Source organism: Geotrypetes seraphini, chromosome 2 (genome assembly GCF_902459505.1).
Source record: "Geotrypetes seraphini chromosome 2, aGeoSer1.1, whole genome shotgun sequence".
Classification (NCBI taxonomy): Eukaryota; Metazoa; Chordata; class Amphibia; order Gymnophiona; family Dermophiidae; genus Geotrypetes; species Geotrypetes seraphini.
Window position 1 is genome coordinate 104,468,830 of NC_047085.1, and position 24,169 is coordinate 104,492,998.

The 24,169-nt window shown below is 46.0% G+C and overlaps 1 protein-coding gene and 1 non-coding gene across 2 annotated transcripts in view; one reads left to right on the forward strand and one right to left on the reverse strand.

Moving 5' to 3' along the window:
• The first annotated feature begins 4,933 nt into the window (after positions 1-4,933).
• On the forward strand, positions 4,934-5,056 carry LOC117356162. Its single transcript, XR_004538592.1, has one exon. It is a non-coding gene; the product is annotated as a small nucleolar RNA SNORA54 (small nucleolar RNA).
• Positions 5,057-14,514: 9,458 nt separating this feature from the next.
• The window catches only part of MCMDC2 (minichromosome maintenance domain containing 2), an 89,706-nt gene continuing 80,051 nt past the window's right edge, over positions 14,515-24,169 (reverse strand). The window contains exons 13-14 of the mRNA XM_033934257.1: positions 19,357-19,466; positions 14,515-15,318 (exon numbers count right to left, since the gene is read on the reverse strand). Coding sequence (XP_033790148.1) covers positions 15,152-15,318; positions 19,357-19,466 — 277 coding nt within the window. The 3' untranslated portion in view covers positions 14,515-15,151. The remainder of the gene's footprint in view (positions 15,319-19,356; positions 19,467-24,169) is intronic.

Below are 24,169 nucleotides of genomic sequence, written 5' to 3' on the forward strand. Positions count from 1 at the left end.
TCAAGATACTCCAAAGAATACCTGGCGGAGTTGGATATGCCTTCTCCGCCCCGAGAATCTCTCAGGCTGCCGCTGAACCCGGTGCTCCGGCAGACCCTCATCGGGAACCTCAAGACTCCTTACATGGTGACGGCTGTCCCATCTAAGATGGAGTCTAAATACCGTACGGTGCCCTGCCCGGGGTTCGAGCAACCACAGTTGTCCCACCAATCCCTATTGGTGGAGTCTTCCTTAAAAAAGGCTCACCCCTCTAGGGTATCCGTGGCCGTACCTCCGGGACGCGAAGGCAGGACCTTAGATAAATTTGGCCGTCGCTTATATCAGAACTCAATGATGGCCTCTCGAGTTCTAAACCACACATTTACTTTTTCTTCATATCTGAAGCACCTCATTGGGCTCCTGGGCGCCTTCTCAGTAGACCTGCCGACCTCTCGCCAGGCAGCGTTTGGACTCCTCCTCGAGGATTTCTCAAACCTCCGATTACATTTATTCCACGCTGCTTACGACGGCTTCGAACTTTCATCCCGGGTAGCTGCCTTCGCTGTGGCCATGCGCCGGCTGGCGTGGTTGCGGTTGGTCGACATGGATCCCAACCTGCAGGACCGCTTAGCCAACCTTCCTTGCGTTGGCAAGGAACTGTTTGACAACACCATCGAGGCAGCCATGAAGAAGCTCTCAGAACACGAACGTTCCTTTGCCTCGCTCGTCCGCCCAAAGTCAAAACCACCGACCTCCAGGCCTTTCAGGGGATTGCCTCGGCGCTACCCCCAAAAGTCCACACCGGCCTTTTCAAGACCACCACCTCGGCGCCCCCAGGTTCATTATAGGGCACTGCCAAAATCACAGCCGTCCACACCTGCAAAACCGTCTCCGTCCTTTTGACGGGATGCGCGGACTGGGGCTGGCCCCTTCCGCGCCAAAGCCGGGCCTCCTTCCCATCGGGGACGCCTACGAGCCTATTACCCTCACTGGGAAGCCATAACGTCGGACTCATGGGTCCTTGGCGTGATCTCATCAGGATACTCACTCAGCTTTCGAGAGGTCCCTCCCAAGAGCCCACCGAGCGCGTGTCCCCCCAACCGAGCGCAGTTGTCCCTCCTTCTATCCGAGGCCCGAGATCTCCTTCGACTGCGGGCGGTGGAACTGGTTCCTCAGGAACAGATGGGCCAAGGGTTTTACTCCCGTTACTTCCTGGTACAAAAAAAGACGGGAGACCTGCGCCCGATCCTGGACTTAAGACGCCTGAACAAATTTCTGGTGTGGGAAAAGTTTCGAATGTTTTCCCTTCCGACTCTCTACTCCCTAATCGACGAGGGTGATTGGCTCTGCTCCCTCGATCTGAAGGAGGCCTACACCCATGTTCCGGTGCACCCTGCTTGTCGCAGATACCTGCGGTTCCAAGTCGGGGACCTCCATCTACAATATCGGGTCCTCCCCTTCGGCCTGTCCTCATCCCCCCGGGTTTTCACGAAGTGCCTCGTAGTGGTCGCGGCCACCCTACGCTCCCAGGGTCTGCAAGTATTCCCGTACCTGGACGACTGGCTGATCAAAGCCCCGACCAGGGAGGGGGTTATCTCAGCGACCCGACAGACTATTATTTTCCTTCAGAGTCTGGGGTTCGAGATAAACTTTCCAAAATCCCAACTGCGCCCCTCTCAGTCCTTACCATTCATCGGGGCCATGCTGGACACGGTCCGTCTTCGTGCCTTTCTCCCCCCTCAACGTCGGGAGACGCTGGTAAATCTGAGCCGCCGGACCTTGAGCCTGACCTCCATCTCAGCGCAACAAATGATGACGCTCCTGGGCCATATGGCCTCTACCGTCCATGTCACTCCATTCGCACGTCTTCATCTGCGATTACCACAGTGGACGTTGGCCTCACAATGGCGTCAAGATCGGGACCCGATCAACCACCCTGTGACAGTGACTCCTTCCTTGCGAAGATCGCTCCATTGGTGGACCGACTCTTCGAATCTTTCCAGAGGTTTACTATTTCTCGCCCCCACGCATCACAAGGTCCTAACCACGGACTCGTCGGAGTACGCTTGGGGGGCTCATCTAGATGGTCTACGCACGCAAGGTCTGTGGTCAGCAGAAGATCGTCGCTGCCACATCAACGTGCTGGAACTTCGGGCCATTTACCTCGCCGCGGTGGCTTTTCAACACCTGCTTCACGACCGGGTGGTTCTCGTCCGCATGGACAACCAAGTGGCGATGTACTACGTAAACAAACAAGGAGGGACGGGGTCCTGGTCCCTCTGTCAGGAAGCTCTGCGCCTTTGGAAGTGGGCAATCTCCCAAAACATCCTCCTGCGAGCGGTTTACATACAAGGAGAACAAAACTGTCTGGCAGACCGGCTCAGCCGCCTCCTCCAGCCGCACGAGTGGTCCCTGCATGCTCAGGTCCTTCGCCAGATATTCGACAGGTAGGGGACCCCCCAGATAGATCTGTTCGCCTCCCCCGACAACCAAAAACTGCCTCTCTTCTGTTCGAGGATTTACTCCCCAGAACGTCTCAAGGCCGATGCCTTCCTCCTCGATTGGGAGGGAAGATTCCTCTACGCATTTCCACCCTTCCCTCTGATCCTGAGGACACTGGTTCATCTGAAATCGGTGAGGGCCACTCTGATCTTGATCGCTCCTCGGTGGCCCCGCCAGCCTTGGTTTTCCCTACTGCTTCAACTCAGTGTCAGGGAACCCCTGCTTCTGCCCGAGTTTCCCTCTGCTATCTCAGAGTCGAGGCTCATTGTTACCTTCAGTCTCTTCACCTGACTGCTTGGTTCCTTTCCCCCTGACCTCTCTCCCACTATCACAGTCGGTCAGGGAGGTATTAGAAGCTTCTAGGAAACTATCGACCAGACTCTGTTATTCCCAGAAATGGACTAGATTCTCGTCCTGGTGCTCCTCCCACCGCCACGACCCAATGACAGTCCCCGTGCCTTTGGTTCTGGAGTATTTGCTTCAATTGTCCTACTCAGGCCTGAAGACAACTTCCATTCGCGTACATCTTAGCGCGATCGCCGCCTTTCATCAGCCCCTGGAAGGAAGGGCTCTTTCACTTCATCCCTTGGTCTCTCGTTTCATGAAAGGTCTCTTGAATGTTCACCCTCCCATCAAGCCTCCCTCTGTGGTTTGGGATCTAAACGTCGTCCTGGCTCAACTGATGAAACCCCACTTTGAGCCTATGGATAAGTGTCATCTGAAGTTTCTCACTTGGAAAGTGATCTTCTTGCTGGCCCTCACTTCTGCTCGGAGGGTTAGTGAACTACAGGCTTTGGTAGCGGACCTGCCCTTCACGGTTTTTCACCATGACAAGGTAGTCCTCCGCACTCACCCTAAGTTCTTGCCCAAGGTAGTATCTGATTTTCATCTCAATCAGTCCATTGTTCTGCCGGTATTTTTTCCCAAGCCCCACTCTCATCCCGGAGAGGTGGCGCTTCACACCCTTGACTGTAAGAGAGCGCTGGCCTTTTACCTCCAACGCACTCAGTCTCACCGGAAGGTTCCACAGTTATTTTTATCGTTCGACCCCAATCACTTGGGGCTCCCAGTTTCCAAGCGCACCTTGTCAAACTGGTTGGCTGCTTGTATTTCTTTTTGCTACGCTAAGGCTGGTCTTGCGCTACAAGGTCGAGTCACAGGGCATAAAGTCCGAGCGATGGCAGCTTCGGTTGCTTTCCTCAGGTCTACGCCTATCGAGGATATCTGCAAGGCTGCCACGTGGTCTTCGGTTCATACCTTCACCTCCCACTACTGCCTGGATACATTGTCCAGGAACGATGGCCGGTTCGGCCAATCGGTGTTACGTAATCTGTTTTCTTAAATTGCCAACTTCCCTCCACCCCTTCGTTATTAGCTTGGAGGTCACCCACATGTGAGAATATCATGCCTGCTTGTCCTGGGATAAAGCACAGTTACTTACCGTAACAGGTGTTATCCAGGGACAGCAGGCATATATTCTCACTACCCGCCTACCTCCCCGGGGTTGGCTACTTTGCTGGATATGTGAACTGGAGACCACAAGGAGGGGATGCGCCCTTTAGTGGAGCAGGAGGCACACATGCGTGGTGCAGCACTGCAAACTTGAATCTTCAATCAAGTTTGCTTGAAATGCTGTCCGCATCGGGGCTCCGTAGATGACGTCACCCACATGTGAGAATATATGCCTGCTGTCCCTGGATAACACCTGTTACGGTAAGTAACTGTGCTTTATTGTTGATTGAATGCTGTGTTAGAAACCTTGTCTAACACAGATCTCAATTACCCCCCCCCCCCCCTGCGCAGCAATGGTCCTGAACTGCAAACTCCCTGCCTCACCTGAAGCTGGTCAGCAGGAGGCAATGCTCAAAATAGGCTGCTTGCAGTCAGTCGGGCCCAGCAGGGCCTTTCCTCTGACGTGTCGGAAGTGATGCTTCAGAAGAAAGGTTCTGCTGGGGCTGGCTGCGAGTAACCTGTTTTGAGTGCTGCCTCCTAATGACTGGCTGCTACTTCAGATAAGGAGTGAGGGGGTTCACAGCTCAGGATCACTGCCGTGCTGGTGCTTCGGGTTGGGAGGGAGGTGGGGTTTGTGGCTCAGGACTTCTGCCACTGGTGCTTCAAGGGATTATTTTTCCCAGCAATTTTTTTTGCTGGTTGGGTGACAGTGACAGTTAACAGAGTACCAGTTAACTGAGATTCTAATGTATTGCACTATTTCCTTCCTTCCCTTCTTATCCAAGCTACTAGAATGTGCTGTTCACTGCCGTTGCTTGGACTTCCTTTCAATTCAAGCTATTTTTGACCCACTTCAATCAGGCTTTCACCAACTCCATTTCATAGAAACTGCCCTTGCCAAAGTCTCTAATGACCTGTTCCTGGCCAGATCTAGTGGCCTCTACTCTATCCTCATCCTTCTCGATCTATCTGCTGCTTTCGATATTGTTGATCACATATTTTGCACTGTTCGTAACCTGTTGACAGTCTCTTTGGCAATGGGTTCCATTCCAGTGCTACATTAATCCCCAATATAAAGCCAAGACTGACTCATGTTTGTCTGTTTTTAGATTTGGGAACATCACAGACTTTCTCTCTGTAGACATTTCTTTATATATCAGCAGATTTACAAACTACATTAGAACATAAGATGTTTCATGGTGGGTTAGATGAAAGGTTCATCAAGCCCAGTATTCTATCCTAAGTTCCGTAGTGTCCCTCTAGAGACCATCATAGATGAATATTATGCAATTCTACCAGCAGATGGAGACTGAGAGCCACTGGGCTGCGATCTCTATAGGTAGGCGCAGTCCCATGAAAGCCAGTCATTTCTTAGTTTCAGTAAATGGTAGAAGTGGTATGCTTGTACTGTCTCTCTCCCTTGGAGGATTGAGGTTGTTTGTTTATTTTTTGGGGGTTGTTTGTTTATTTTTTTTGGGGGGGGGCGGGCATTATTTGCAGGTCATTAACCCCTTGTTGTTTGGAGGTGATTGTGGGGACCTCTCTATGACTCTTGGTTCCTAGATGCTGGACTGGAGCCGAGTCCCGTTGGGGTGGTGGTGCTTTTTCTGCCCTGTATGGCCGAGACCCTTCCCCTTCTTAGCCTTTTGGGTGCTTCAAATAAGAAGAGAGCCTCAGCTAGTGGGCTTTATCTGAAAGCAAGTGTTTCAGTTTGTTAATGTGGGTTTAAAAAAAAAGTCTTAAACTTTGCTATCAGCTTGTCATAGTGCAGGGCAGGGAATCTGTGTGTTTAGTTTAAGCTTGTCTGCTCTGGTCTTTCCTCCTTGGAATTTTTGGTCTGGGGGTGATTGAGCAGCCAAAAGCAGAAGTGCTGTGGGACCTGTCAGTGCTGGGCTATTGATGTGGCCTGTCTGTTCTTTTTGTGCTGGCCAGCAAGCCTCAACTTCGCTGGCAGTGGCTGCTTTATCTGAGCTGGTGCTGCAGTCGGGCACATCATATGGGAATGCAGCAGGATCACAGTCGGCCACGAAGCCTTGCTTTGCCGGTGACTCCAGTTTTGGCAGGAACTGCTGCCATTTGAACTTCTGAGTTCTGCTGCCATTTTGGGGACCTCTTCAGGTCCCAATCTTCCCCTGTGACTAGAGTTGATGTCTTCCTCTCTCTTCTCAGTTTAGGTCAGGTTTGCTTGCTGCCTCGGAGGTGGATTTTCCAACCTATTTTGTGCTGCCTACATACAGGGCCTCCTGCCTTTACAAATCCAGGGGGTCTTATCCTCTAGCTTTTGGGGAGGCGCTCTTGTATTCTCCTCATCCACAGAAGCAAAGACATGGACTAGGAGAAGGATAATTTCATGGATTGCAAGGCTGTGGAGGAGGATGGGGACCTACTGGGCAAGAGCCCTCTTTTGAGCAGGACTTTTGCCTGGAAGATTTGCCCCCAGGTAAAGATTCTTCGGTGGCTAGGATCTTTCGCTGAGCGGAGTTGCAGGAGCTCATTTTGCAGGTCATGTCTGTTTTGAAGTTTGAGGGGATACCTAAGGAGGTTCCGTGCATGGTGGATCCACTTCTGAAGGACATCTAGCAGTCCTCTTGCTCTTTTCCAATGAACCAGGACATTTGGAATGTCATTCAGGGGCAGTGGAACTCCCTGCATGCTCCTTTTCATGTGGCTTGGTCCATGGTTCAGCTTTATCTGTTTCTTCCAGTACTGCATAGCTTACATTCAGATTGAATAACAAGGTGCGCTCTCAGTCTTGTGATGATACAGTAGGATTTAGGCAGCACATAGCTGAAACTCATCAAGAGCAGCGTGATGCAGCTATTAAACAAAATACTGTACGCTTTCCCACATTGTCATACTGTCACCTTTTTCTCCCACTCTACTATACATTGTATTTTTCTTACTATATATGCCATACCATGTCTACCATTTTACCAATTCACGTGCTCTATTCACTATACCAGTATCTCTCAAACTTTCTTGAGCCGGGGCACACTAAAGGTAGTGGCCATGGCTCGAGGCGCCCAGAAGTGCACGGATGTCACTATGATGACATCACACGCTTGCGTGACATCATCACATTGACATCCACGCAAGTGCAGAGGCCCTCATGATAGACTCTGAAATGCCAGTAGGGCGTGCTAGCAGGGAAGTAACAAATATCAACTGAGTACCCCGACTTCCCTTCCTCCTTTCTGGTCCCCCTCCCAGTCCAACATTTCTCCCTTCTTTCCACCAGTCTAACATTTTTTTTCTCTTTTCCTCCTGCATGCTTCTCCTCTGGTCCTCCTTCCCTCCCCTAACTAACATCTCTCTCTCTTTCCCTCCATGTGTCCAACTTTTCACTCTCTGCCCTTTCCCCCCAAGTGTGACATTTCTCCTCTACTTTCTGTCCTCCCCATCCATCTCGTCCTCTCCTTGAGTCCAACCCTTTCTGCCTCCTTCACACTTTCTCTCTCTTTGCCTCTTCCCTTGAGTGACATCCTTCCTTCCCACTCCCCAATCCATGTTGTCTCCCCATGCACCATTTCTCCTTCACCTCTTGTCCATTTCTCCCTCTCTCACTCCTGTAACAATTTTCCTTCCTTCCCTCCCCCCAACCCCACTCACAGCTATTATGCTCTCTCCCCATCCACCATCTCACCCTCTCCTCCAGTGTGTAGCATCTTTTCTTTCCCTCCCCTTCTGCCAGGTCCAGCAGCACCTTTTCTCCCTTACCTTTCCCTGCCCCCTGTCCAGCAATACCCCTTCTCCCTTCCCTTTCCTTCCTCCCCTGCCAAGCAGTACTTATCCTGTCTAGCGGCAGCTTAGTGTGCTTTTAACTTGGCCAGAGAGCTGCCGTGAAGATTAATTTAGACACGGTTTACATCAACAGCCTCAGGGCCTTTGCTAGGCTGGCCCGTTACAATGATGAGACTTCCTCTTCTTCCTCTCTCTCTCTCTCTTTCTTCATCTCTCTCTTTCTCTCTTCCTTCTTTTATTTCACTCTTCTTGCTTCTCTGTCTTTTCTATATCTTTCATTAGCAGTTCCAAACACTCTGGATCCCTTTTACTAATCTGGTTGTATACAAATGATTGTTGATACGGATTTTTTCTACACCAATGTTTTTTCCTCTGACTCTATGTGTTGAACTGCTTTCTGTATATTTCTTATAATATTCAATAAAAATTATTGAACTAAAAAAAAAAGAGGCACACTAGTGTGCCACGCCACACAGTTTGTGATGCACTGCACAATACATGCTATCCCATATCTACTGCGCTAGGTTCTACCATGTTAAGTGCCATACTGTCATACTAGATTAGCCACACTTGTATACTATGTTTACCATGCTATGTATATGTTTATATAAATGTATGTCAGCATATATAATGTCTGCCATGCTATGTCACACTATACCGTGTTTTACTATGCTTTATGTATGTAAACTTGTAACCTGTTCTGAGCTCTCCTGGGAGGATGGGATATAAAACCAAATAAATCCTTGCTGGGATTCCAAGGTTTGGTTTTCTCCTGGTTTTCATCCTGTCTCTCCCATTGCACTTTGTGCATGCAATGGGGGATCCTCCTCCACTGTTAGCCTACTGGCTATGGATGTACCTCAAGGCTCCGTGTTAGGACCTCTCCTTTTCTCCGTGTGTACTTGCTCCTTTGGTGCACTGATCTCATCCCATGGTTTTTAGTATCACCTATATGCTGATGATTCCCAGATCTACTTCTCCATACTAGATATCTCTAGAGGAATCCAGGCCTGAACTACCTAAACCCACTTCCCCCCATTCTCTCTCTCTGGACAAAACTACTCCTCCTTCCTGTGCTGTCAGCTCATAACCTTGGGGGGTCATCTTTAACTCCTCTGCTTCACTGCTCAGATCCAACAAACTAGTAAAGTCTGTCGCTTCTTCCTCTGTAATACCAAAATCTGACCCCTTCTTTTTGAACACACTACCTATTTCCAAATACAGTTCAAACTCCTCTTACTAACCTACAAGTGTGTTCACTCTGTAGACCCTCAATGTCTCTCCACACATCTCCCCCTGTGCTCCCACCTGTGAACTCCAGCAGGCAAGTCCCTTTTATCTTGTGCTGTATCCATGGAACAAACTGCCTGAGTCTTTATGTCAAGCACCATCTCTAGCAGTATTCAAATCTAAGCTAAAAGCCCACTTTTTTGATAATGCTTTCAACTCTCATGTGCCATAAAATTACCTATCATTCTCTGCAAGAAATTCCCTAACTCCTGTGTCCTGTCTTTCCAAATTAGATTGTAAGTTCTTCTGAGCAGGGACTGTGTTGCATATTGCCTATGAGATGTACAGTGTCTGCATCTATGAGACTAACCTGTTTTTTTCTGTTACATAGAGCATTTTGTACCTCGGTTCGTTTACAGAAGTTAGATAGCTCTAAATCTAATAGATGCTGACACTGTCATCTTGAAGCTGGGACATTAGATCATTTGTTATTCTACTGTCCATGGATACTTGCTTTTTGAAAGTCAATATGGGGTCAAATTAATAATTTGTTAGAAAATCCAGTGGCATTATCTTATGACACTGTATTGTTTGGCATGTCAATGAGGGCTAAAAGCCATCTGCTCATTATGACAGGGGTTGCCATACAACAGATCACGGATAACTGGAAAAATTGGAAGAGGCTGAATTACAGCTTTTGGTGGAACTCATGCCATATATTCAAAATGGAAAGGATAATTGCTATACAGCAGGGAAATTGTAAAAAAAAATTAGGTTATTTGGGAGCCATTGACAAAATATTGCAAAGATTGAAAGTATTGTATAGGATAAACATTAATTTTTTTTCAATTTGGTTCATATACGTCCAGGGTGGGATGGGATTATTTTATGATTTCTTTTACTTATGAATAAATAGAGGATACAAGGGAGAGGGATATATTCGATATTTGATGTTATAATTAAGTGTGATTTAAGTATAAATGATTGTATTATACATACAACTTACTGGGAGCTTTAAAAATGAAATAAAAGATTAATTAATAATACAAGTTAAGGGGAGGAGGGGGGAAATGATTGTTTTATGTATAATGATGTATTTAAAGTGCCTTTTTTTTGTAGTGTTTATATCTAAATTAATTGTATGGCACTGTCAAAGTTTGAAAATCAATAAAGATTAATAATAAAAAAAAATGTACAGCACTGCATATGCTTTTCAGTGTTATAGAAATAATAAATAGTAGTAGTAGTCTAGGTTTTATAACACCCTAGCTTATACCAGCCAAACCTGAGAACTATAACACATATTACACTCTCTCCCTCTACCCCCCAAAAACTAAATAAATAAAAGCTGTTTTGTGTTTTTTTCTACTGCTCAGACTTCCTATCCTGTATTCCATACCACACTTCCTGTGACCCATTCTTTGTTGCTCTAGCCCAGGGGTGTCAAAGTCCCTCCTCGAGGGCCAGAATCCAGTCGGGTTTTCTGGATTTCCCCAATGAATATGCATTGAAAGCAGTGCATGCACATAGATCTCATGCAGATTCATTAGGGAAATCCTGAAAACCCGACTGGATTCCGGCCCTCGAGGACCGACTTCGACACCTGTGCTCTAGCCCTTTGTTGTGTCCAAGATGTAACTAGGCAATTTCAAAAACATTGAATATAATTTCCCCACACCAGGAGGATGATTTTCCACTTCTTTGAGGAGCCCTTTATATTTTAGGACAATTGCACACTATCCTGTCTTTGCCTTTTGGTCATTGGTCTTTTCTACTTGACTTATCTGAAGGGCTTGTATATGGGGAAAAATATACCCTTTGAAGTATAATACTGATGCTTCTTTAGATTTGTTCCTCAAACTGTACTAGGTCACTTGTAAAGCACTCATGATTTTATTATTCCCTCTCTGAGAAACTCCCTAGCCCCCTACTTGTCCTGTTTGTCTGTTTTAATTGCACAATCAAGTTACATTATTATGACCACCTGCTAATACACAGAATATCACTGGATGGGTACTAGAGGTAATCTGGAGCCATGCAGACTGCAGTGTGTCTGACAGTGTGTGTGGTGGTGGATCCAATTGTCAAACATATCGATTGGGTTAGAAGTCTGGGGAAATCAGAGGGCCAGGGGAGTAGCTGGAAAACTTGGTTGTGCTCTGCAAACCACTCCATGAATAATTCTGGTGGTTTGATGTGTTTGCATTGTTATGTTAAAAGATCCCATTGGCCATAGGAAACAGTCAACATGTTTGGGGGTGTACTTGATCAGCAAGGAATGGAGTGATATCGGTTGAGAGTTGCCTTCCAGAGGTAGGCATGGGACCCAGACTATACCAAGAAAACATTCCTCAGCCTATAATGCTACTGCCACCAGAGTTTGTGTACATCCAATAATGGTTGCTGGAAGTTTGTTCTCAATGGTTTTCACACCTGACGTGTTTGGAGCTCAAAATATGGACTCATCGGAGAAGGCAGCCCTCTGTTAGTTGGTGCAAATCCAATATCTGTACTGTGCAAATTGCAGCTGTTTTTTGCATTGAACCCTGTTGAGCATAGGTTCAGCCACCAGCCATCTGCTCTGGAGCCCCATTTGCAACAGGGCTCACTGCACAATTGTATTGGACACACATCTGGAAGCCCCCTGATTCATTTGGATGGTGAGTTTCTCCATGGTAATGTGCCAATCAGTCTATACTGACCAGCGCAGCTGATGTTCACATCTTGCATTGATGGCTTGTACTGCCTCACAGTTACTATATTGGGTTGTCAAAAAGGTTGCAATCAGACTTCTACAAAAAAAAATCTCTGTGCCTGCAACCCTTTCTCCCTTTTTCAGTGTCAGATAAATTGCATTTCCCCCACCCCAGCAACAGTTGCTATATTGGAAACTTGCTAATATCCCACCTTATATCCCCACAAAGTCTGCATGACATGTGCATTTGTTCATTGGCTGTGTCCCTGACATCAGATGTAGGCGATGGTCATATTAAAGTGATTTGACCATGAGGATTATAAGGTCTACTGAACAGGGACTGTCTCTTGAATGTTTAATGTATAGCACTGTGTACATCTAGTAGTGCTATAGAAATTATAAGTAGTAGTATCCATTCTTTGCTGAATAGTATACTATAGGAGTCCCTCCATCCCTACCCCCAATACTTCTAGATTCTTGTTCTGTCAACCTCTCTAAGGGGTCCTTTTACAAAGGTGCGCTAGGGTCTTAATGAGCGCAATAGCGCACATTAAATTCCTGAGCGTGCTAGCCAATTAAAAAGGGAGGTGGTAGATTTTTGGCTACCGCATGCTAATGTGCGTGCGCTAAAAACCCTAGCACCTTTGTAAAAGGAGCCCCTAAGGCGCGCTAACCATTTTAGTATGTGCTAAATGCCAACGCATCCATTATATTCTATGGACACAGTGTTTAGTGCACGCATAAAACGGCTAGCGCATATTAGTAAAAGGGCCCCTTACTCTAGAAATATTAAGTAGTTTTTGAAATTGTGTGTAGAATCAATAATGATGCCCAAAACTTTGCTTAAGAAATCGATCTGCAGTGTGGGACCAGAAGGTAGTGGAATGAGTGTGGGTAACTGATCTAATTTTGGGCCAAGCCAGAGTCATTTTGTTTTGGACTCATTCAGCTTCATTTGTACAGTGAGGGGCCCAGGATTGGAGTTTTGTTATGCAAGCTGTTATATTTTCGGTGAGGTTAGTCAGGTTCGAATCTATCTCGAGAAGGACAAGGATGTCATCTGCATATGTAAATAGAGTTTCAAAGGGAGATACATGGAAGAATTTCAAAGAAGACATATAAATGTTAAAAAGAATAGGGGACAGAGGTGATCCCTGGGGAATACCACATAGCAGACTCCAAGGAGCAGACATGGTTCCATTCATGTTAACAGTGTAAGAGCGGGATTGTAAAAATTTCAAGAACCAGTCTAAGACTCTGGAATCAATGCTTATCTCAGAAAGTTGGTAAATTAAGATATTATGGTGGACAACATCAAAGACCTATGCATAAGTTTTTGGTCCTTATGACATCTTATCGTTTTGGGCCATTTCAAAAATAAAAATGTCCACGTCAAAAACACACAAAAGCAAGTTTTGTAGATGTACCCAACTATCTTGTCCTCATCAGCTGAGCCAGTTTTGGGTATTCTTGCTGCTCAGCTAATGGGGATTCTCCCCTGCCAGGATCAGCTGAACTGGCAGGGGAGATTTCTCCCTCCTTACAAGCACCAATCCCCTTCCTCAGACAGCCACCTACACACTACACTCCCTTACCCCCCCCCCCATTATCCCTTTACACTCCCGACAGCACTGGTAACACCCCTCCCACATCACCTGACACTCCTGTACCTTGTGCTGCAAAATCTGCAGGAGGGAAGCCCATACCCTCCTGTCTACAGGGCTTCTTGCTGTGAATGATTGGCTTTCCCCCCTCCCAATGCATCCCAATGATACAGTGGGAGGGGGGGAAGGCCCATATTTGCAGCATGCGGGTCCTGTAGGCAGGAGGGAGTGGGTTTTCCCGCCTGCAGATTTTGCAGTGCAAGGTACAGGATTGTTGGGTGATGAAGCCTGTGAAAAATTTCAGGTGTGTATGACCTGTGAAACCATCTTGCCATAATTTCTCATCCCTTCTATTCAACCCTTGCCCAATGTGCAAATGCCTTTAGCTTTATCCCTCTATCACCTCTTACAATGGGACAAGTGGTATTCCTTGAGAGTAAGAGTGCAGTTAACTCCTGCCAAGGTCCTGGCAATATCTAGGATGACACTAGCTCAGGTGATGCTCGCTTGCACTGCTGACACCTGGCTAAGTATGCATGGTGCATTGTGGCCTGGTTGAAATACGTAGCACACATGTTTACATTACATTAGGGGGATTTCTATTCCGGCCAATACCTTGCAGTTCAAGGTGGATTTACAAAAAGAATTATCCAAGATGTATTACTTTAGAGATATGAACAGGGCTAATAAATTTCAGTTGCTGTGAACTTTATTTGCTCAAGTACATTTAAAATCACACATACTTTTTCTAACTTACTGGTATTGGACAAGATTGCAACATTCATAACAAATTGTTAAGAAATTTAGTATAGATTAAACATACTTTCAGTCAAGGAAAGCTGTCAACAAGTAGCAGAATAAAATTTAAGATTTACAAGCTTTACAATGTAGAAATCTAAAAACAATAAATGAAACGGTGTCAGGTCAAAAGCACGCCGGGACAAAGGCACGCCCAGACAATTGAGCGCAGCGTGGAGGCGCGCGCTGTTCAAAATTACTGTTTTTAGGGCTCTGACGGGGGGCGTGGGGGGAACCCCCCACTCTACTTAATAGACATCGCGCCGCATTGTGGGGGGTTGTAACCCCCCACATTTTACTGAAAACGTCACTTTTTCCCTGTTTTTAGGGAAAAAGTTAAGTTTACAGTAAAATGTGGAGGGTTACAACCCCCCATAACGCCGGCATGATGTCTATTAAGTAAAGGGGGGGGTTTCTCCAACAAAACCCCCCCATTGGAGCCCCTAAAAACAGTAATTTTGAGCGGCACGCACCTCCGCGCTGCGCTCAATTGTCTGGGCGCGCCTTTGTCTTTCGCGCTGTTGTCTATGAACCAAATAAAACAAGCATTTTCATCTCTGCTTTAGGAGGCTAATTTTATAACAGGATGCTTGATTGAAGAGGCAAGTAGGTGCTTGCTTACAGTAGATGCTGTTTTTATAAAGACAGGTGCATAGAATACTAGCAAAAGCAGCAGCTGTACAGATTAGAGTAGTCTAATCTATGTATGTACTTTAAGTCCATCCCTGTATATGGTGCATACTTTTACGCTAGTTGATCTTTTATATGAGGCATGTAGCCACATATGAATAAAAATGAGTTTATAAAATTACTCCTAGATATTTCCATATGGCCCCTGTTCCTTTTTCCCTCTCCGTTACATTGTGTAGCATTCAACATGAATCATGTAAAGTTAATTCTTCCCTCAGCAAACGCCTGACAAAAACTTTTGTTTCCTGGCAAAACCCAACCTCAGCTATGAATTTTCATGTTAAATGTAGTTTTCTTTTCTTTTTTTCCTGCACACTACTTAAATTCTTTTTTTTTTTTAAAATCTGTATAGTAACTTAGAAAACAAGGACTTTGAATCTGGATCTTGAACAAGCAGTTAGTTATCTGTTTAACAATTCAAGTCGTTAAGAAACAAGCAAATTCTGTATTGTTTCAGTGTTTATTCTTCAGCAGTAAAGATAGGTGTTCCAGGTCCATATGTGGCAATGAACTGTAACAGTTGGTGATAGTACTGCATGAGGTATTCATCTCTTTGTTGTAAGCAATCTTCATCATACATATCAAATGGAAAGAGTGCATTTGGAGCTACACAAAATACAGATGTTCCTAAACATACCAAAAACAATTTAAAAAATAAAAATTTGTGGCCAAATTCCAAAATGTGGACATGCAACATCATTTTCCAAATGTGACCTTAAGAGTTTTTAGATGTGATAGCAACATATGCATAATTATGTGTTTGCTATTTCTGCAAAGTAGTACTTCCCAATCTCTTTTGCATCAGGATTATGGCCAAATAAGATTGTGTGACTTTCCCTACCCCGAGGTGCAGAATAATGATGCACCTTTCTAGTACAACGCACTCCATTCCTGAACGTGTGGCTAATCAATCCCTTCTTATGAGAATTCTTGCAGGGCGCTTCATTAGCATTCTTTTGTTCTGCCTCCCATGCTTCTGGGCTGTCTTCCAATTCCTCAGTTAAAGGATGCCCAGGACCACAGGTTTGGTTTATATGAAGATCTCCGAGGCCATGACCTCCAGTTTAAACGCAACTGCAGTAGCGTCTTGTCATTCCAGGATGCAGTATGATCTGGAGGCAATAACCAGGAGGGATCACCTGTTTCTAATGTATGGAGTGATTACGTAGCTGATGCTCTGTATGATCTTTTCAGAGTCATGAACAAAATGTCTGCTTATTCCATTTCCGCTTGCATGGATCTTTCAGTGGGCGGAGGATTCCTCCTCAAAGGCGACCTTGTGTAAATTGCCATTTAAGGGATATTTACTCTGGAAAAGGTCTGGATGATTTTATGGGGAGTGTGCAGGATTGCAAGTTGAAGTCTTTACCGGACAGCAGATCTTGAGCCCTTAGGGGGTCAGGTTGAGGTACTTTCCTCCAGATATTGCCAGTTCTTGGGGAGGCCTTCAGGCCAAAGATCCTTTCAGTGCTCCAGGCAAAGACTCAAAGGGGCCAGGTGCCCCCAGTCTTCAGAATCCTGCTCCGCCACAACTTCCAAGAAGCACTTAAGACACCAAGCCATCAGCCGAGCCTCCATGTATCAGAGGGAGGTTATTGGCCTATTGGGGAGCATGGGTGGAGATCACCACAGATCGATGAGTGCTGGACATTAAACAGGACCATGAATGTAGTACCCTGGGCAACGGCGCACTTGCATCCACTCCAGGATGCGTTCCTTTCCCGTTGAGGCCCGCAGAGAGGAGTAGCAACCTTGGACAGCAGAAGCTCATTGCAGTCTAGCCTGGTGGTTGGAGCCCCAGTCTCTCACCAGAGGAGTTCTGCTTCACATCTCTGTATGGGTGATATTGGTGGTGGACACCAGCCTAAACAAGGGGGGTGGGGGCAGCACATTGGGAGGGGCATCCGGTTCACGGACACTGGTCTCCTTCAAAGAGGAAATGGTTGATCAGCCGCTTGGAACTTTGAGCCATCCGACTGGCACTTCAGGCATTCGGGAGCATGCTGCAGAGAAAAGCAGTACGAGTTTTCTCAGACAACTCATCGGCGGTAGCCTATGTCAATTGCCAGGAGGGCACCAAGAGTGCTACTCTAAGTTTGGAAGACCAGGTGCTCTTTCAATAGATGGAGGCCCATCTTTTGGTGCTCTTGGTGGCACATGTGGCAGGAGTAGATAATGTGCAAGTGGGTTTCCTCAGCTGGAAGACCCTAGTTCCTGAGGAGTGGTCACTGTTTCATGAAGCCTTCACCTACATTGTGTGTCGGTAAAGGCACCAGACATTTGATCTGATGGCATCGGCAGCCAACAAGAAATATGAATAAATAGAACCGCAAGGCACAAGCGGAATAGAAATCACTAATGTAATGTAAAGAAAGCGGCTCGGTTCTTCAGTCGAAGATATGAGCCAGAAAGTGAGGGCCTAGCTGACCCTAGTGCAGCTCTGGCCAAAGGCATGTCTTCTTTACGCCTTCCCTCTCTAGCGCATGATAGGCAGATTTCTGCGCAAGAGCATGGTGCACCAGGGGCTGGTGATTGTAGTAGCACCAGACTGGTTGAGACAACCATGGTATGCATACCTGGTCTGTCTATAAAGGGATCAGGGTCTCAAATTTCCATGTCATCTCCGGCTGCTCACACAGGGTCCAAATGCCCTGCAGGATCCAGAATGCCTTTGGTCTTATAGCATGGCTTTTGAGAGTGTGGCACTAGCATATAGAGGCTATTCGGATGAAGTGGTCTCTACCCTTCTAAGATAAAGGAAGAAGGTGACTATAGTAGCATATATGAAAGCCTGGAGGTGCTTCCAAGCTTGATGCACTTAGAGGAATTATAGCCAATTATTGGTAGTAATTAGTGCCTAATTTATCAATTAAGTTATGTACATAATTGGTACTATTTTATAACTTATATGTGCAGGTTTGTGCACTAAGCGCAAAAACATGCTCACAAAATTATTGAATGAGAGTGGGTAATAGACATACAGTTACCTCTTTGGAACAGGCCTAAATTTAGGTGTAAGGATCTATTTGTTATGGGATAGTTTCTGAGTGCCTGGACTAGATTTGGAAACTGCTTTCCTTATAAATGTAAAACTGACATTTTTGGTGAACTTGGACTAACCCCCCCCCCTCCTTTTCAAAGCTGTGCTAGCATTTTTAGTACTGGCCGCTACGGTAACAATTTGGATGCTCATAGGAATTCTATGAACATCGGAGCTGTTACCACTATGGCTGACGCTAGAGAATGACACGGAGAAAAAAATCTGTCCTCATCACTGCCCCGTCACTGACGTCCCCGCCCCTTCCCCGACGTCCCCTTCACCGCCCCATTCCCGCAGCATCCACCCTTCCCTTGCCACCTCACCGCCCTTCAGCAACCCGAGAATCTCCCTCCCTTGCCTTCACAGCGTAAAGAAACAAGGGAGGGAAGGCGCACGGTCACCGATCGCATGCGTGGCCCATTCCCTCCCTCCCTACTGCCGGCCAAATCTATCTCCCTCCCTCTCCCCTTTACCTTCGTGGCGCTTTAGAAAAGAAACGGATGCCGGTGAAGCCTGCCTGTGCCACCCTGCAATCGCGTGTGTGTGGGCGGAAGCTTCTCTGACAATTGTCATTTTATAAACACAAATAAAACAGCAAGGTTCAACAAAACCCATCTCCCCTCCCTTTCACAAATATCCCTTTCACTATTGTGAAAACTGAACAAACCAAATTACTACAGAATGCTACATAGAAAAATCAAGCTAACAGAATGCTTTAGTCACACATGGCAAGAATAATGTTAGGGGAGTGCAACTAGGGCAACTGCCCCCTGGTCAGAGAGAGAGCCCTAAACCAGCTGGAAGCTAAAGAAGCACAGCCTGGACTTTGCAGTCCCCGGTTATGTCTAATACCAGCTCAAGCAGGATACATATTTCAAATCTGAAATATTCTAATCACAAAATATAAAATAAATTTATTTTTTTTCTTTTTGTTGTCTGGTAATTTTATTCTTCAAATCACATTGGTCTCAGGCTTTGGTTTTAGGTTCATTCTGTCTTCATCGTGGCATGGCTGGCTCCTGAAGGTAAAATAGGCGCAAGAAGAGCTGGGGAGAAGATGCCGGGTCTGACACGGGCACTATTTTTTTACCACAGGAATAAGACTTTTCACCACTCCCATGGGGCGGTAAAAGGTCTTGTCCCCATTCCCACGGGGCGGTGAAAGGTCTTGTCCCCATTCCTGCGGTAAACCAGTTGCCAATGTCTCCATTCCTGCGGATTTTCTGCGGTGACCCGCGGTAAACGGTCCCTGTGTCATTCTCTAGCCGATGCTAAAAACGCTAGCGTAGCTTTGTAAAGGAGAGGGTAAGTGATTATAGATACAGTCATCGTTTGTGATGACTAAAATAATTTGGGATCAATGATTAGAATACTTAAACATTAATTAAACAGGAATAATTGCTATGAATAAATTTCAATTAAAACAATGGTTCTATTTACACTAATTGTGGTACAGGTTTAAAATATGTGTGAGAAATTTTAGATAAGGTGTACTAGTGCCTTTATAAAATTGTGCTTGACATTTATTTTGTAAAATTATGCCCCCAAGTGCATGTATTTTTCAGTAAATTATATTTATACCTAGAAGTTTAATCATAGCTAATGTATTAATATATTGCAATTACCATGTTTTGCAGTGAGAGATGCTTCAAATAACAGGACTGCAATCAAAGCATCTTCCTCAAGCACCTCTTTTCTCAAACTGAGCTTAGCATGTGCTTTAGATAATGAAATCCTAAAATGTAAAAACATTTTTATTGGGTATTAATATAGAGCAATGGGTTAGCCATGTTAGTATAGAAATGACTTAAATAGAAGCATTAATCATAAATAAAGCATGCCTAAAATAAATGATAGAGAATCCCATTAGTTAAACCCAGGTAGTTATGGGTTGGAAATTGTATTTTAAAAAGTTTGTCATTTACTTAAATATACATGAGCTTGTTATATATGGGTGTCATACTGATGGAATAGAAAATACTAGGGGCTATTATTCAGGTACTCTTCAGTACATAAAATTAAGCAGACAACTAATAAGGTCTAATTTAATGGGATAAATGTCTTCTTGATTGGAACTGTTTTATGATGGACTGCTGTTTGTATTCTGTTTTTCAGCATTCTCTGCTTATTCCCTTGTCCCACTGATGAAAACTGCACCCGAACTAGGTGACTCACATATGTCATTCTTTAGTGCCAAAGTGAATATAAATTTTCTACTACCCATGGTGGTGAACTGAGGGACTGCACCCAAAGAGCAAGTCATAGATACATGATGGCAGATAAAGGCTAAATGGCCCATCCAGTCTGTCCATCCGCAGTAACTATAAACTCTTCCTCTCTCTAAGAGATCCCACGTGCCTATCCCAGGCTTTCTTGAAATCAGACACAGTCCCTGTCTCCACCACCTCTACCGGGAGACTATTCCATGCATCTGCCACCCTTTCTGTAAAAAAGTATTTCCTTAGATTACTCCTGAGCCTATCACCTCTAAACTTCATCCTATGACCTCTCATTCCAGAGCTTCCTGTCCAAATGAAAGAGACAAGGCTCATGCACATTTACATCATGTAGGTATTTAAACATCTCTAATCTAATCTTTGGTTTATATACCAGGTCATCTCCCAGTGGAGCTCGACTCATAGAAACATAGAAATAGACGGCAGATAAGGGCCCACGGCCCATCTAGTCTGCCCACCTTAATGTCCCTCCCCTGTGAATAGATCCCATGTGCCGATCCCATTTGGCCTTAAAATCAGGCACGCTGCTGGCCTCAATCACCTGTAGTGGAAGACTATTCCAGCAATCAACCACTCTTTCAGTGAAAAAGAATTTCCTGGTGTCACCTCGTAGTTTCCCGCCCCTGATTTTCAACGGATGCCCTCTTGTTGTCGTGGGACCCCTAAAAAAGAAGATATCTTCCTCCGCCTCGATGCGGCCCGTAAGATACTTGAACGTCTCGATCATGTCCCCCCTCTCTCTGCGCTCCTCGAGCGAGTATAGCTGTAATTTGTCAAGCCGTTTTTCGTATGGTAGATCCTTGAGTCCCAAGACCATCCGGGTGGCCATTCTTTGCACCGACTCCAGTCTCAGCACATCCTTGCGATAATGCGGCCTCCAGAATTGCACACAGTATTCCAGGTGGGGCCTCACCATGGATCTATACAATGGCATAATGACTTCCGCCTTACGACTGACGAAACCCCTTCGTATGCAGCCCATGATTTGTCTTGCCTTGGACGAAGCCTGCTCCACTTGATTGGCAGACTTCATGTCCTCACTGACGATTACCCCCAAGTCTCGTTCTGCTACCGTTTTTGCTAGGATCTCGCCATTAAGGGTATAAGACTTGCATGGATTCTGGCTGCCCAGGTGCATAACTTTGCATTTTTTGGCACTGAAGTTGAGTTGCCATGTCCTAGACCATCGCTCCAGTAGGAGTAGGTCGTGCATCATGTTGTCGGGCACTGAATCTTCGTCTGTTGTGCATTTGCCCACTACATTACTCAGTTTGGCTTCATCGGCGAATAATGTTATTTTACCTCGAAGCCCTTCTGCCAAGTCTCTTATAAAGATGTTGAATAGGATTGGGCCCAAGACTGAACCCTGTGGTACTCCACTAATCACCTCCGTCATTTCGGAGGGGGTGCCGTTCACCACCACCCTTTGGAGCCTACCTCCAAGCCAGCTCCCAACCCATTTCGTCAATGTGTTACCTAATCCTATAGAACTCATCTTGCTCAGTAACCTGCGGTGTGGTACGCTATCGAATGCTTTGCTAAAGTCCAGGTACACGATGTCCAGGGACTCCCCAATATCCAGCTTCCCCGTTACCCAGTCAAAGAAGCTGATCAGGTTGGATTGGCAGGATCTCCCCTTAGTAAATCCATGTTGTCGGGGATCCCGTAGATTCTCCTCATCCAGATCTTATCTAATTGGTGTTTGATTAGAGTTTCCATTAGTTTGCTCACTATCGATGTTAGACTCACTGGTCTGTAGTTTGCTGTCTCCATCTTTGAGCCTTTCTTGTGGAGTGGAATGACGTTAGCCGTCCTCCAGTCCAACGGGACGCTGCCTGTACTAAGGGAGAGGTTGAAGAGCGCGGACAGTGGCTCCGCCAAGACATCACTCAGCTCCCTAAGCACCCTGGGGTGCAGGTTGTCCGGCCCCATTGCTTTGTTAACCTTGAGCTTTGACAGCTCACCGTAGACACTGCTGGGCGTAAACTCAAAGTTGCTAAACGGATCAACTGAGCCAACCCTTGTCTGTAGCTGTTCACATATAATTAAGACTAGAGTACATAGCAGAAAATATAGGTGAATGAAGAATTAATTAAAAACTAAAGTACATAAGAAAAGCATAAGAAAAATAATTATAATATTATAATTTCTCTCTCCCGCCTTTCCTTTAAAGTATACATATTGAGATCTTTAAGTCTGTCCCCATATACCTTATGACATAGACCATGTACCATCCTTTTTATATCTTTTTGAAGGTGTGGTCTCCAGAATTGTACAGGATACAAGATGTCACCGCCAGTCTGGATAGACTACTCACGCCCCGAGACCACTTTCCTATGCTTCTTGTCCACATAGGAACCAACGACACTGCCAGGAACACACCGGAGACCATCACCAGAGACTTTGGAGCACTGGGTGAGAGGCTGAAGCGGACAGGAGCGCAGGTGGTTTTCTCATCGATCCTCCCAGTTAGAGGCAAGGGAAGAGCCAGAGATGAACGTATCCTGAGGACGAACGAGTGGCTACAGGGATGGTGCTGGGATATGAACTTCGGATTCCTAAACCATGGGGAAGCGCTACAAGGACTTCAGGGACCAGACGGACTCCATCTGACCAGTAGGGGTAAGAACGTCTTCGGACACCGACTAGCCCGCCTGCTTCACAGGGCTTTAAACTAGGTAAGTCGGGGGAGGGTACCCATTCACATATTAGTGCAGAAAGGAATTATCCTGATGAGGTGAGTCAAAACTCCGCTTCCATGTCCAAGGTAAGTACCCACATTGCAAACAGTTCTTTGGGAGTCCCACCGACTCGGGTAGGATACGCCTCACAGGGACTTAGCAAACAAAAGATATGGAGGGCCATGTATGTCAATGCACACAGTTTAGGTAACAAAATTCTAGAATTGGAGGCTGAAATAAGGAATTCCGACCTAGATGTGGTGGCAATATCTGAAACTTGGTTCACGGACTCACATGGGTGGGATATGGCTATACCGGGCTACAATCTACTTCGTCAGGACAGAGAGAGCAGGTTAGGAGGGGGAGTAGCTCTATACATTAAAGAGGACATCAAAACCACCAGGATCACAGATGTCAAGTACACCGGGGAGTCCCTCTGGGTAAACCTGGCAAGAGGCAGAGAAAAATGCTTGTATCTAGGTGTGGTATACAGACCCCCAAGACAACTGGAAGACATGGACGCAGAATTAATTGAAGACATAGAGAATATCACTCTACGAGGAGAAGCTGTACTGCTAGGGGACTTCAATATGCCTGATGCAGACTGGAACTCATTTTCAGCGACAACCAGCGGTAGCAGGAGGCTCTTAACCTCCATAAAGGGAGCACATCTCAAACAAATGGTAACGGAGCCCACTAGGGCCCAGGCGATCCTCGACCTGGTACTCACCAACGGGGAAAGCGTCTCAGAGGTCTCAGTAGGAAATATGCTAGCCTCCAGCGACCACAACATAGTATGGTTCAACCTTAGGAAAGGCTTCCCTAGATCAAACACGAAAACAAAGGTACTCAATTTCCGGGGCACAGACTTCGCACGCGTGGGAGATTTCGTCCATCAGACGCTGCAGGACCAAGCGGAGACCGATGATGTAGAAGCTAAGTGGTTAACACTGAAATCAACCATACATGAAGCAACTAGCCGCTTCATAAAATCAGTAAATAAACGACAAAGAAACAATAAACCCCAATGGTTCACCGCGGAGATCTCGCACCTCATTAAGGAGAAGAAAAAAGCGTTTCTCTCCTACAAGCGCACGGAGAAAAGAGAGGCAAAAGTAGAATATAGGACCAGGTCTACAGCGGTCAAAATGGCAGTTAGGGAGGCAAAACTTAGAGTGGAAGAAATTCTGGCAAAAAACATTAAAAAGGGGGACAAATCCTCCTTCAGGTATATTAGTGACAGAAAAAGGAACACAGGCGGGATAGTACGCCTTAGAAGACCGGACGGAAGTTACGTGGAAGCAGATTCCGATAAAGCCGAACTACTGAATGAATACTTCTGCTCAGTCTTCACCTGTGAGGCACCGGGACACGGTCCGCAGTTGAAGGCAACACAAAGCACAGAAGACCCGTTTCAGAATTTTGAGTTTACACCAGGTGAAGTTTACAGTGAACTGGCAAGACTCAAGGTGAACAAAGCCATGGGACCAGACAATTTGCACCCAAGAGTGCTCAGAGAA